At 39.5% G+C, this 15,808-nt stretch overlaps 1 protein-coding gene across 2 annotated transcripts in view; it reads right to left on the bottom strand.

The window, feature by feature from the left end:
• Positions 1 to 15,808, bottom strand: part of ZFYVE16 (zinc finger FYVE-type containing 16) — a 645,028-nt gene that overhangs the window by 120,848 nt on the left and 508,372 nt on the right. For both annotated transcript variants that reach the window (XM_053701456.1, XM_053701457.1), the window contains 2 exons: positions 3,620 to 3,700; positions 2,548 to 2,710 (listed from right to left, as the gene is read on the bottom strand). In XM_053701456.1, coding sequence (XP_053557431.1) covers positions 2,548 to 2,710; positions 3,620 to 3,700 — 244 coding nt within the window. The remainder of the gene's footprint in view (positions 1 to 2,547; positions 2,711 to 3,619; positions 3,701 to 15,808) is intronic.

Below are 15,808 nucleotides of genomic sequence, written 5' to 3'. Positions count from 1 at the left end.
AATAAGTTTGACATGACATGCAATACAAATAACAGCTGGAGAAACAGATACCAAAAGTTTATAGCAGATACACTTAGCTTGGTAGCTCCAGCATTGTGCAGTGATTTTCCTGAAGTATCTTCTGACTCAGTTGCAACGTGGAACATCTTGCAATATGTAAAAGAAAAAAACAACATATAAAGCAAAATTGATCAAATTCTTTAAATGACAGTTTCAGGAATGGGAAAAAATGCCAAAGAACAAGCTTCTAGCAACCAGAAGCAATAAAAAATGAGACTTAAATAATGTGGAGACAAAAGTGACGCCCATATTTTTTCGCGCCAAATAAGACGCCCACATTATTTGGCGCCTAAATGCTTTTTGGCGCCAAAAATGACGCCACATCCGGAACGCCAACATTTTTGGCGCAAAATAACGTCAAAGAATGACGCAACTTCCGGCGACACGTATGACGCCGGAAACGGAAATAGAATTTTTGCGCCAAAAAAGTCCGCGCCAAGAATGACGCAATAAAATGAAGCATTTTCAGCCCCCGCGAGCCTAACAGCCCACAGGGAAAAAGTCAAATTTTAAGGTAAAAAATGTTAAATTAAAATGCATTATCCCAAATATGAAACTGACTGTCTGAAAAATAAGGAAAGTTGAACATTCTGAGTCAAGGCAAATAAATGTTTGAATACATATATTTAGAACTTTATAAACAAAGTGCCCAACCATAGCTAGGAGTGTCACAGAAAATAAGACTTACTTACCCCAGGACACTCATCTACATATAGCAGATAGCCAAACCAGTACTGAAACGAGAATCAGCAGAGGTAATGGTATATATAAGAGTATATCGTCGATCTGAAAAGGGAGGTAAGAGATGAATCTCTACGACCGATAACAGAGAACCTATGAAATAGACCCCTTAGAAGGAGATCACTGCATTCAAATAGGCAATACTCTCCTCACATCCCTCTGACATTCACTGCACGCTGAGAGGAAAACCGGGCTCCAACTTGCTGCGGAGCGCATATCAACGTAGAATCTAGCACAAACTTACTTCACCACCTCCATCGGAGGCAAAGTTTGTAAAACTGAATTGTGGGTGTGGTGAGGGGTGTATTTATAGGCATTTTAAGGTTTGGGAAACTTTGCCCCTCCTGGTAGGAATGTATATCCCATACGTCACTAGCTCATGGACTCTTGCTAATTACATGAAAGAAATCTGAAAAACTCCCCTGTACAGAGCAAACAGAGGGAGGACAGATATCCTTAAACGCAAAAACAGCATTAGACTAATTAAAATGCAATAAATGATCCATACAATATTTGCAAAGCTAAGCAGGATTACATCAGTAAGCTTGCAAAGGATCTAGCTTCTAAGGAACCAATATTTAAAGTACTAGGGACAGAACCAGCATGCTCCATTATGAAATAAAGGCCTAGACTGAAAACCACAGAAAATACATTAATGTTTTAGGCAAATAATGAAGGATTTAAACACAAAAATCATAAAAAATATAGGCATGTAAATACATAAACAGAGAACCTTCATTAAATTTACCCTCCCAAAAAAATAAAAAAAAATAACCCCCTCCAGCAGATGAGGCCAAAGCAAACAGATTAGCACTATAAAGCCACTAAATAACATGGTGGGAAAATTGTGTTAACCCGACACAGAACTGTAGCACAGAGGGGAAAGCCAACGTGCATATAGAAGCAGTGACATAGTGCAAACAGTCGAGGCAAACTAACAAAACGAGCACTAAAAAGTGAAACACGGGAACGCCAACACAATGTGCTTAGACAATGCTGTGCATGCAAACTAGGTCATCGCACGCAACTAAACAAAACATGCGCAAAGCCGACACACTTAAAAATGGTAATGCGAGCAAAAACAAAACACAAAGTGTACCAGGAAGCTGACGTGCACCAACTCAAACACACTCAAAATAATCTAAAAACTAAATACTTACCTAATAAGCACCCACACAACTGGACTTACCATCTGCAGGAAAAATTGCTTCTAGTAAGTAGCCAAAACAGTGCTGTACATGTGACAGTAGGAGGCGGCTAGGGATCAGTCCCGACGACACCTGTGGCAGGCCTGTGGCCAAATCCCACTGGGTGTAATTTTGCAATTACACAATACTACATAAACGTCCCTCTGCCCAGACAGTAGCTCTCTGATGGGAAAATGGAACCCCAAATTGGTCTGAGAAACCCTCTCACAAAAGAACACTTGGAGCTCCTCCATGTTTCACCTTCCTCCTGTGGAGGCAAAGATAAGACTGGTTTACAAGTGAGGTGGGAGGGTTTTTAATGGCTCCTGGGTTTTTAGGAATCTTTGCCTCCTCCTAGTGGCCAGGAGTGGAATTCCCAGGAATTATGGCTTGAGGACTATCACCACCTTTATCAAAGAAAATTAGGAATTACAATACTGATTGGTGCAGACTTAGAACATAGAAACCTATACTCTAGTTACAGAGAGAAAAAAAAATTAATTACAACTGGTATAAAAAAATATTTCCTTTAGAACCAAGTAAAGAAAAGCAATTTTACCCTTTATTTTGTCTGTTTTCCGTCTCCACCCAACATATGGAAACTTCTTCAGTTAAGTCTCCTGAATCTATTTTTCCACATGCAATCTGGAAGTCATTTTTGTCTCTCAATGCTTGCCGTAATGCTTCCATTGTATCTTGAGTTATTTGTACCATAAGACCATCTAATAACAAAAAGGTGAAAACTGAAAATGCTTTCAAGGTAAAGGTAAGTATTTTTGTGATTGTTCTATAACATTGCATTTTAGTAGTTCTTGGTGTTAAATGAAAGGGACAGAATTAAAACAAATTTAGAACAAATATAATATTACAAATTGTAATGCTCTTCTATCATGGATTGACCATATTCCAAAAATATTGCCATAGAATATAATCAGTTCTTGTGACAGTATTGGATATAATAAATAAAAGACAAGAAAATAGGAATACTGGATTTTATTTCGACAGTAAAGATTTGCCAAAATGTACTGACACACTCTTCTAAATTATTACCTTAATGGAAAATGAAACGTACATTTTTTTTCTATCAGGATTGAGATAGAGCATACATTTTTTTTTTTTTTAAACAAGCAAACAATGATGCACTACTGGGAGGCAGCTGAACACCACGTGAATCAGGGATGATAGATATATGCATAGCAACTTAATCAGCAGCTAGCTCCCAGTAGTACATTGCTGCTCCTGAGCCTACAAAGGTAAGCTTTTCAGCAAAGGATACCAAGAAAACAAAGCAAGTTAGATGAGAAGAGTAAATTGGAAAGTAGTTTAAAAATGACATGCTCTATTCTTAATCATGAAAATTGTGGGTTTTAAGTCCATTTTTTTTTATTGTGAGTTTTCCAGTCTTTCCAATGTGAAACACTGAAGGCCCCACTAAAAGTGTTCTCATGTAGTCTTCTGATATTGAAGGATTGTCCAGTATTAAACAGATCACTGCTTGGAAAATGCTGCCCTACTTCACTGAGAGCTCCCTATTAAGCTTTTTTCCTTGTCTATCAGTTTTACATATACCTTAAATTACTTGCACTGCAAAACACATAAATTAAGCTGTTAAAATAAATATTCAAACATACCTTCAACTATACTAGATTTGGCAAGGAATCCTGATGATGTTTTTAGTGCTCCATTGAAAACAACAAAACTTGCACCTGTAACTATAAAAGTACATTTTTAAAAAAGAAAGGTCTGAAAATAAGTATTTAGTGCATAAAATCAGCAGATCAGAGATGGGACTTATATTGTTCCTAGGCAAAAAACAATGAAACATTTTTACAAGATCTTGCACATGTCTAAATAGCTTGTCATTTTAAATAAAAACAAAATATATGCTTACCTGATAAATGTCTTTCTTTTGCGAAGTACCGAGTCCACAGATTCATCCTAACTTGTGGGATATTGTTCTTCCTGACAGGAAGTAGCAAAGAGAGCACCACAGCAGAGCTATCTATATAGCTCCCCCCTAAACTCCACCCCCCAGTCATTCGACCGAAGGCCAAGGAAGAAAAGGAGAAACTATAAGGTGCAGAGGTGACTGAAGTTTACATAAAAAAATACTGTCTTGAATAGACAGGGCGGACCGTGGACTCGGTACATCGCAAAAGAAAGAAATTTATCAGGTAAGCATAAATTTTGTTTTCTTTTGCATGATGTACCGAGTCCACGGATTCATCCTAACTTGTGGGATACCAATACCAAAGCTTTAGGACACGGATGAAGGGAGGGACAAGACAGGAACCTAAAAGGAAGGCACCACTGCTTGCAAAACATTTCTCCCAAAAATAGCCTCTGAAGAAGCAAAAGTATCAAATTTATAAAATTTTGAAAAGGTATGAAGCGACGACCAAGTCGCAGCCTTACAAATCTGTTCAACAGAAGCATAATTTTTAAAAGCCCATGTGGAAGCTACCGCTCTAGTAGAATGAGCTGTAATCCATTCAGGAGGCTGCTGTCCAGCCAAACGGATGATGCTTTTCAGCCAAAAGGAAAGAGAAGTCGCCGTAGCCTTTTGACCCCTACGCTTTCCAGAATAGACAACAAACAAAGAAGATGTTTGACGAAAATCTTTGGTTGCCTGCAAATAAAATTTCAAAGCACGAACCACGTCCAAGTTGTGCAACAGACGTTCCTTCTTACAAGAAGGATTAGGACACAGAGAAGAAACAACAATTTCTTGATTGATATTCCTGTTAGTAACAACCTTAGGTAGGAACCCAGGCTTGGTACGCAAAACCACCTTATCAGCATGGAACACGAGATAAGGAGAGTCCAATTGTAATGCAGATAGTTCAGAAACTCTTCGAGCTGAACTAGGAACAAAACTTTCCAAGATAAAAACATAATTTATGTAAGAACTTACCTGATAAATTCATTTCTTTCATATTGGCAAGAGTCCATGAGCTAGTGACATATGGGATATACAATCCTACCAGGAGGGGCAAAGTTTCCCAAACCTCAAAATGCCTACAAATACACCCCTCAGCACACCCAAACTTCAGTTTAACGAATAGCCAAGCAGTGGGGTGATAAAGAAAGGAGTAGAAAGCATCAACAAAGGAAATTTGGAAATAATTGTGCTTTATACAAAAAATCATAACCACCATAAAAGGGGTGGGCCTCATGGACTCTTGCCAATATGAAAGAAATGAATTTATCAGGTAAGTTCTTACATAAATTATGTTTTCTTTCATGTAATTGGCAAGAGTCCATGAGCTAGTGACATATGGGATATCAATACCCAAGATGTGGGGTCTTCCACTCAAGAGTCACTAGAGAGGGAGGGAATAAAACAAAAAACAGCCATATTCCGCTGAGAAAATAATCCACAACCCAAAAATAAGTTATTTTCACTTTTGAAAGAAAAAAACTTAAATCAAAAAGCAGAAGAATCAAACTGAAACAGCTGCCTGAAGAACTTTTCTACCAAAAACTGCTTCCGAAGAAGCAAATACATCAAAATGGTAGAATTTAGTAAATGTATGCAAAGAGGACCAAGTGGCTGCTTTGCAAATCTGATCAACTGAAGCTTCATTCTTAAAAGCCCATGAAGTAGAGACTGATCTAGTAGAATGAGCTGTAATTCTCTGAGGCGGGGTTTGACCCGACTCCAAATAAGCTTGATGAATCAAAAGTTTCAACCAAGAAGCCAAGGAAATAGCAGAAGCTTTCTGACCTTTCCTAGGACCAGAAAATAAAACAAATATAAACTAGAAGTCTTCCTGAAATTTTTAGTAGCTTCCACATAATATTTCAAAGCTCTTACCACATCCAAAGAATGTAAGGATCTCTCCAAAGAATTCTTAGGATTAGGACATAAAGAAGGGACAACAATTTCTCTACTAATGTTGTTAGAATTCACAACCTTAGGTAAAAATTGAAAAGAAGTCCGCAAAACTGCCTTATCTTGATGAAAAATCAGAAAAGGAGACTCACAAGAAAGAGCAGATAGCTCAGAAACTCTTCTAGCAGAAGAGATAGCCAAAAGGAACAACACTTTCCAAGAAAGTAGTTTAATGTCCAAAGAATGCATAGGTTCAAATGGAGGAGCCTGTAAAGCCCTTAGAACCAAATTAAGACTCCAAGGAGGAGAAATTGACTTAATGACAGGCTTAATACGAACTAAAGCCTGTACAAAACAGTGTATATCAGGAAAATAAAATAAGAAAGAGCGGAGATTTGTCCTTTCAAGGAACTTGCAGACAAACCCTTATCCAAACCATCCTGAAGAAACTGCAAAATTCTAGGAATTCTAAAAGAATGCCAGGAGAAATTATGTGAAGAACACCATGAAATGTAAGTCTTCCAAAATCTATAATAAATCTTTCTAGAGACAGATTTACGAGCTTGTAACATAGTATTAATCACTGAATCAGAGAAACCTCTATGACTTAGAACTAAGCGTTCAATTTCCATACCTTCAAATTTAATGATTTGAGATCCTGATGGAAAAAACGGACCTTGAGATAGTAGGTCCGGCCGTAACGGAAGTGGCCAAGGCAGGCAACTGGACATCCGAACCAGATCCGCATACCAAAACCTGTGTGGCCATGCTGGAGCCACCAGCAACACAAAAGACTGTTCCATGATGATTTTGGAAATCACTCTTGGAAGGAGAACTAGAGGCGGGAAGATGTAAGCAGGTTGATAACACCAAGGAAGTGTCAGCGCATCCACTGCTTCCGCCTGAACATCCCTGGACCTGGACAGGTATCTGGGAAGTTTCTTGTTTAGATGAGAGGCCATGAGATCTATCTCTGGAAGCCCCCACATCTGAACAATCTGAGAAAACACATCTGGATGGAGAGACCACTCCCCTGGATGTAAAGTCTGGCGGCTGAGATAATCCGCCTCCCAATTGTCTACACCTGGGATATGCACCGCAGAGATTAGACAGGAGCTGGATTCCGCCCAAGCAAGTATCCGAGATACTTCTTTCATAGCTTGGGGACTGTGAGTCCCACCCTGATGATTGACATAAGCCACAGTTGTGATATTGTCTGTCTGAAAACAAATGAACGGTTCTCTCTTTAGTAGAGGCCAGAACTGAAGAGCCCTGAGAATTGCACGGAGTTCTAAAATATTTATTGGTAATCTCGCCTCTTGAGATTTCCAAACCCCTTGTGCTGTCAGAGACCCCCAAACAGCTCCCCAACCTGAATGACTCGCATCTGTTGTGATCACAGTCCAGGTTGGGCGAACAAAAGAAGCCCCTTTAACCAACCGATGGTGATCTATCCACCATTTCAGAGAGTGTCGTACATTGGGATTCAGGGATATTAATTGTGATATCTTTGTATAATCCCTGCACCATTGATTCAGCATACAAAGCTGTAGAGGTCTCATGTGAAAACGAGCAAAGGGGATTGCGTCCGATGCTGCAGTCATGAGACCTAAAACTTCCATGCACATAGCCACTGAAGGGAATGACTGAGACTGAAGGAGCCGACATGCTGCGACCAATCTTAAACGTCTCTTACAGAAAAAACATAGGCCCGAAGGCCATGAAAGAATACACTAATAGCACTCTTGTAGTCCTCTTATGACACACTATGTGTGAAATTTTAAAGATAGAGTACCAATGGTAAGGGGAGTACGCTAGAAATAATTAAAACATAACTTTTATTAGTACGCAAAAAAACGGAGATAAAATAAAGGGATGTGCAATTAAAAACAAAAGCTACCTGGGGAGTGATAAATTATATATCTTTTATCACTGTGGTGTCTGGATATGACAATCCTCAGTTGTGATATAAATCGAGTGTGTACAATTGAAATATAGAGTATCCTGACCGCTGTACTTTAAAAGTAATGTTGATACACAATGTTGCATATATCAACGGTGCAGTTAATTATTAAAGTTAACCATAAGTTTATTGCAGGGGAAAGTTATCATTTTGAATTGTTACACAAATTATCTTGAAATTCTACGATATTAAAATTGTATGAAGCACATAAATGAGGGCAGAGCGTGCATCATAGGTTTAGCAATCAGTGTGCTTGGTGTATACTTAGGTATTCATATTGGTGTGTTCCTTGTAACATAAGCCAAAACGTTGTATTTGAATCTCAAATGATAGTTTTGTGATCTCTTATATATAGTGAACGATTGGTTTTAAGCCATTTATACTTATCAAATAAAGTTAGTATTTCACACTATATAGTGAGTTCCAATTACAGAATATTGATAAGTTTATTCCTGAGAAGATAGCTATAGGTATAAACAAGCTAAAGCATATGTCAGCAAAGTCTTATAATCAGCTTAAGGTTGTTCCATAAATTTTATTATAGTCAAAAATAGTCAACTCATGTTAATATGAACCAGCATACATCTGGTATTGTGTTATAATTCTCCCCTTATAGAGATAATCTTAAATAGTTGTTGGTTGACTAATAGCATATATTGTATGATATATATGGAGCCCACTTAATTGCTGTATTATTGGATAGTATAGTTGTCACAATGTATTGTTATTAAGCAGAAACTCTTATCTGCTTCTGCACATTGAGTGTGTAGCTTTCCTGTATCACTGACTCATGCTTTGGATTAGCTAATATAGTGTTAAACAATCGTTTCTACATGAATTTCTTGAGTTAATACTTGTGATTATCTTAAGATTAGAGCAGTGAGTGCTGTAGTCAGATGATAGAATTATTGATATAATCCTATATTCTTGTTATGAACTCTAAAGTTGCAAACATTAAAAGTATCAGTTAATTAAATGTGTAACAGGTATAGTTGTATTGCAAACTCTCAGCTGTGAAGTCTGCCTCTGTGTGATTATTGCCACAGCTCAGTCGTTTATGTACAGATTATTATCCACAATTTTGTTATTCATATATATTTGCTTACCCACCAGAGATTCAAAGTTTCTCTGTGATAGGCTTTTAAATTATTTAGACTTTGCGAATATCTACAATCAACTGTATATATAAAAATCGACTGCTGTGTATTCAGCTGTTAGAGTTATCTATAGCACTCATAGTGCTGCATATCTTGAATGGTAAAAAGCAGCGTTTGGCCTGCCTGAATGAACACTGTTATGCTCCTCTCTGTGTTAGTCTCAGTAATATATCGTTATCAAGATATTGTATTGGTATCGTTCTGTAATGCCTAATAAGCGTCTTGTATTATTTCATAGTGCTGGTGGCCATAATGTGCCCATAACCGCTAAAGCAAAACAGAGGTTCACAACATCTATTACCCCAGGTAACTAAGCCCTAACAAACACAGGAGCTCCCTGACTCCTCACCAGTTCCCTAACATGTTTCGCCGTATACACGGCTTTCTCAAAGGGGGTTAAGGCAGTGCCATTGAAATCCTTTTCTTGCTTTCACTTAAACGTCTCTTGTCTGTTAGAGACAGAGTCATGGACACTGAATCTATCTGGAAGCCTAAAAAGGTGACCCTTGTCTGAGGAATCAAGAAACTTTTTGGTAAATTGATCCTCCAACCATGTTTCCGAAAAAACAACACTAGTTGATTCGTGTGAGATTCTGCAGTATGTAAAGACTGAGCTAGTACCAAGATATCGTCAAAATAAGGAAACACCGCAATACCCTGTTCTCTGATTACAGATAATAGGGCACCCAGAACCTCTGAAAAGATTCTTGGAGCTGTTGCTAGGCCAAATGGAAGAGCAACAAATTGGTAATGCTTGTCTAGAAAAGAGAATCTCAGAAACTGATAGTGTTCTGGATGAATCGGAATATGAAGGTATGCATCCTGCAAGTCTATTGTGGACATATAATGTCCTTGCTGAACAAAAGGCAGAATAGTCCTTATAGTCACCATCTTGAAAGTTGGTACTCTTACATAACGATTCAAAATTTTCAGATCCAGAACTGGTCTGAACAAATTTTCTTTCTTTGGTACAATGAATAGATTTGAATAAAACCCCAAACCTTGTTCCTGAGGAGGAACTGGCATAATTACCCCTGAAGACTCCAGGTCTGAAACACACTTCAGAAAAGCCTGAGCTTTTACTGGATTTACAGGAATGTGTGAGAGAAAAAATCTTCTCACAGGAGGTCTTACTTTGAATCCTATTCAATACCCTTGAGAGACAATGCTCTGAATCCAATAATTTTGTACAGATTTTATCCAAAAATCCTTGAAAAACCTTAATCTGCCCCCTACCAGCTGAGCTGGAATGAGGGCCGCACCTTCATGCGGACTTAGGGGCAGACTTTGGTTTCCTAAATGGCTTGGATTTATTCCAATTTGAGGAAGGCTTCCAACTGGAAGCAGATTCCTTGGGAGGAGGATTGAGTTTTTGTTCCTTATTCTGACGAAAGGAACGAAAACGGTTAGAAGCCTTAGATTTACCTTTAGGTTTTTTATCCTGAGGCAAAAAAACTCCTTTTCCTCCAGTGATAGTTGAAATAATAGAATCCAACTGAGAACCAAATAAATTATTACCTTGGAAAGAAAGAGATAGTAATCTAGATTTAGATGTCATATCAGCATTCCAAGATTTAAGCCACAAAGCTCTTCTAGCTAATACAGCTAAAGACATGGATCCAACATCAATTTTGATAATATCAAAAATGGCATCACAAATAAAATGATTAGCATGTTGCAGTAGGCGAACAATGCTAGACATGTCAGAATCCAATTCATGTTGCACTAAATTTTCCAACCAAAAAGTTGATGCAGCCGCAACATCACCCAAAGAAATAGCAGGTCTGTGAAGATGACCTGAATATAAATAGGCCTTCCTTAGATAAGATTCAAGCTTCCTATCTAAAGGATCCTTAAAGGAAGTGCTATCTTCCATAGGAAAAGTGGTACGTTTAGCAAGAGTAGAAATAGCCCCATCAACTTTGGGGATTTTTTCCCAAAACTCTATAGATTTTGCTGGTAAAGGATACAATCTCTTAAACCTTGAAGAAGGAATAAAGGAAGTACCTGGCTTATTCCATTCCCTAGAAATCATATCAGAAATAGCCTCAGGAATAGGAAAAACACCTGGAGAAACCACAGGAGGTTTAAAAACAGCATTTAAACGTTTATTAGACTGAACGTCAATAGGACTGGTTACCTCAATATCCAAAGTAATTAACACTTCTTTTAATAAAGAACGCATATACTCTATTTTAAATAAATAAGTACATTTGTCAGTGTCAATATCTGAGGAAGGATCTTCTGTTTCAGATAGATCCTCATCAGAAGAGGATGAATTATTATGTTGTTGGTCATTTGAAATTTCATCAGCTAAATGAGAAGTTTTAAAAGACCTTTTACGTTTATTAGAAGGTGGAAATGCAGACAAAGCCTTCATAATAGATTCAGAAACAAATTCTTTAAAATTTACAGGTATATCATGCACATTAGAAGTTGAAGGAACTGCAACTGGCAATGTACTATTACTGATAGAAACACTATCTGCATGTAAAAGTTAATCATGACAACTATTACAAATGACATTCGGTGGAATAATTTCTACAATTTTACAACAAATGCACTTAACTTTGGTAGAACCGATGTCAGGCAGCAATGTTCCAGCAGAAACTTCAGAGACAGGATCAGATTGGGACATCTTGCTCAATGTAAGAGAAAAAACAACATATAAAGCAAAATTATCTATTTCCTTAAATGACAGTTTCAGGAATGGGAAAAAATGCAAAAGCATAGGCCTCTTGATAGAAAAGAAAGCAGGAGGCAAACAACAATGGGGTATTGAAATAATGAAGAAAAATTGGCGCCAAGTATGACGCACAACGTAACGAAAACTTTTTTGGCGCCAAAAATGACCGGAAATGACACTTGCGTCACTAATGATGCCGCCGTGTGAAAGGTCTCAACACCACGTATGACGCCGGAAATGACGAAGTTGCGTCAAAAACTTAATTTCCCGCGCCAAAAAAGTTCACGGCAAAAATGACGCAATAAAGTCTAACATTTGACGCACCCGCGGGACTAATACCCGCAAATGCAAAAGTAGTCAAATTGAAAAAGACTAAACCCCAGGTAAGAAACAAATTTCTTAAAGTGTTTATATTCCCAAATATGAAACTGACAGTCTGCAGAAGGAAATACATGAACCTGACTCATGGCAAATATAAGTACAATACATATATTTAGAACTTTATATAATTTGCATAAAGTGCCAAACCATAGCTGAGAGTGTCTTAAGTAAATGAAAACATACTTACCGAAAGACACCCATCCACATATAGCAGATAGCCAAACCGGTACTAAAACAGTTCTTTAGTAGAGGTAATGGTAAATTTGAGAGTATATCGTCGATCTGAAAAGGGAGGTAGGAGATGAATCTCTACAACCGATAACAGAGAACCCATGAAAAAGACCCCCGTTAGGGAAATCATCGTATTCAATAGGTGATACTCCCTTCACGTCCCTCTGACATTCGCTGTACTCTGAGAGGAATCGGGCTTCAACAATGCTGAGAAGAGCATATCAACGTAGAAATCTTAGCACAAACTTACTTCACTACCTCCATAGGAGGCAAAGTTTGTAAAACTGAATTGTGGGTGTGGTGAGGGGTGTATAGGCATTTTGAGGTTTGGGAAACTTTGCCCCTCCTGGTAGGATTGTATATCCCATATGTCACTAGCTCATGGACTCTTGCCAATTACATGAAAGAAAGCTTAATATCTATGGAATGCATGGGTTCAAACGGAACCCCCTGAAGAACTCTAAGAACTAAATTTAGACTCCATGGCGGAGCAATAGGTTTAAACACAGGCTTAATTCTAACTAAAGCCTGACAAAAAGCCAGCACGTCTGGAACAACTGCCAGACGCTTGTGCAACAAAATAGACAGAGCAGATATCTGTCCCTTTAAGGAACTAGCTGATAATCCTTTCTCCAATCCCTCTTGGAGAAAAGACAAAATCCTAGGAATCCTGATTTTATTCCAGGAGAAGCCTTTGGATCCGCACCAAAAAAGATATTTACGCCATATCTTATGATAAATTTTCCTGGTAACAGGCTTTCGAGCCTGAATCAAGGTATTTATGACTGACTCAGAGAAACCCCGCTTTGATAGAATCAAGCGTTCAATCTCCAAGCAGTCAGTTGCAGAGAAATTAGATTTGGATGCTTGAATGGATCTTGAATCAGAAGGTCCTGTCTCAATGGCAGAGACCATGGTGGAAGGGATGACATGTCCACCAGGTCTGCATACCAAGTCCTGCGTGGCCACACAGGCGCTATAAAAATCACTGATGCTCTCTCCTGTTTGATTCTGGCAATCAGACGTAGAAGGAGAGGGAAAGGTGGAAACACATAAGCCAAGTTGAACGACCAGGGTACTGCTAGAGCATCTATCAGTAAAGCCTGAGGATCCCTTGACCTGGAGCCATAATGAGGAAGTTTGGCATTCTGACGAGACGCCATCAGATCCAACTCTGGTGTGCCCCATAGCCGAACCAGCTGAGCAAACACCTCTGGATGGAGTTCCCACTCCCCCGGATGAAAAGTCTGACGACTTATAAAATCTGCCTCCCAGTTCTCTACACCTGGGATATAGATAGCCGACACATGGCAAGAGTGAGCCTCTGCCCATTGGATTATCCTTGAGACCTCTATCATCACTAAGGAACTCTTTGTTCCGCCCTGATGATTGATATAAGCCACAGTCATGATGTTGTCCGACTGAAACCTGATGAATCTGGCCCAAGCCAGCTGAAGCCATGCCTGGAGAGCATTGAATATCGCTCTTAATTCCAGAATATTTATCAGTAGGAGAGCCTCCTCCTGAGTCCACAAACCCTGAGCTTTCAGGGAATTCCAGACTGCACCCCAGCCCAGAAGACTGGCGTCTGTCGTCACTATAAACCATTCTGGCCTGCGGAAACACATTCCCTGGGACAGATGATCCTGTGAGAACCAACAAAGAAGAGAGTCTCTGGTCTCTTGATCCAGATTTATCTGAGGAGATAAATCCACATAATCCCCATTCCACTGATTGAGCATACATAGTTGCAGTGGTCTGAGATGCAAGCGAGCAAACGGAACTATGTCCATTGCCGCTACCATTAGTCCGATTACCTCCATACACTGAGCCACTGACGGCTGAGGAATGGACTGAAGAGCTCGGCAGGTGGACAAAATCTTTGATTTCCTGACCTCCGTCAGAAATATTTTCATGTCCACCGAGTCTATCAGAGTCCCTAGAAATGAAACTCTTGTGAGGGGGGAAAGAGAACTCTTTTTTTACGTTCACTTTCCACCCGTGAGACCTTAGAAAGGCCAATACTAAGTCCGTGTGAGACTTGGCTAGTTGGAAAGAAGACGCTTGAATTAGAATGTCGTCTAGATAAGGCGCCACTGCTATGCCCCGTGGCCTTAGAACCGCCAGAAGGGACCCTAGCACCTTTGTGAAGATTTGCGGCGCCGTGGCCAACCCGAAAGGAAGAGCCACAAACTGATAATGCTTGTCCAGAAAGGCGAACCTGAGGAACTGGTGATGATCTTTGTGGATAGGAATGTGAAGATACACATCCTTTAAGTCCACGGTGGTCATATATTGACCCTCCTGGATCAATGGTAAGATAGTCCGAATGGTCTCCATCTTGAAAGATGGAACTCTTAGGAATTGGTTTAGGATCTTGAGATCCAGAATTGATCTGAAGGTTCCCTCCTTTTTTGGAACAATAAACAGATTGGAGTAGAACCCCTGCCCCTGTTCTGCTTTTGGAACTGGGCAGATCACTCCCATGGTAAAAAGGTCTTCTACACAGCGTAAGAACGCCTCTCTTTTTGTCGGGTTTACAGATAATTGAGAAAGAGGGAACCTCCCCCTTGGAGGGGAATCCTTGAAATCTAGAAGGTATCCCTGGGTTACAATTTCTACTGCCCACGAATCCTGAACGTCTCTTGCCCAGGCCTGAGAAAAGAGAGAGAGTCTACCCCCTACTAGATCCGGTCCCGGATCAGGGGCTACCCCTTCATGCTGACTTAGTGGCAGCAGCAGGCTTTTTGGCCTGTTTACCCTTGTTCCAAGCCTGATTAGGTCTCCAGGTTGGCTTGGATTGAGTAAAGTTCCCCTCTTGCTTTGCAGCAGGGGAAGAGGTAGAGGGACCACTCTTGAAGTTTCTAAAGGAACGAAAATTATTTTGTTTGGTCCTTGTCTTATTTGACTTATCCTGAGGGAGGGTATGACCCTTCCCTCCAGTAATGTCTGACATGATCTCTTTCAATGCAGGCCCGAATAGGGTCTTACCTTTGAAAGGGATGGACAAAAGCTTAGATTTAGATGACACATCAGCTGACCAGGACTTAAGCCATAACGCTCTACGCGCTAAAATGGCAAAATCTGAATTCTTAGCCGCTAATTTAGCTAGATTAAAAGCAGCGTCTGTAATAAAATAATTAGCCAACTTAAGAGCCTTAATTCTGTCCAAAATATCATCTAGTGGGGTCTCCATCTGAAGAGCCTCTTCTAGAGCCTCAAACCAAAAGGCACCTGCAGTGGTTACAGGAACAATGCATGCTATAGGTTGAAGAAGAAAACCTTGATGAACAAAAATTTTCTTTAGGAGACCCTCTAATTTTTTATCCATAGGATCAATGAAAGCACAACTGTCTTCAATAGGTATAGTTGTACGCTTAGCCAGGGTAGAAATAGCTCCCTCCACCTTAGTGACCGTCTGCCATGAGTCCTTTATGGTGTCAAAAATGGGAAACATTTTCTTAAAAACAGGAGGGGGAGAGAACGGAATACCTGGTTTATCCCACTCCTTAGTAACAATGTCCGAAATCCTCTTAGGGACCGGAAACACATCAGTGTAAACAGGAA

Source organism: Bombina bombina, chromosome 2, assembly GCF_027579735.1.
Source record: "Bombina bombina isolate aBomBom1 chromosome 2, aBomBom1.pri, whole genome shotgun sequence".
Lineage (NCBI taxonomy): Eukaryota > Metazoa > Chordata > Amphibia > Anura > Bombinatoridae > Bombina > Bombina bombina.
The sequence above is the reverse complement of the archived record's forward strand: the minus strand, read 5'-3'. Positions and strand labels throughout refer to the sequence as shown.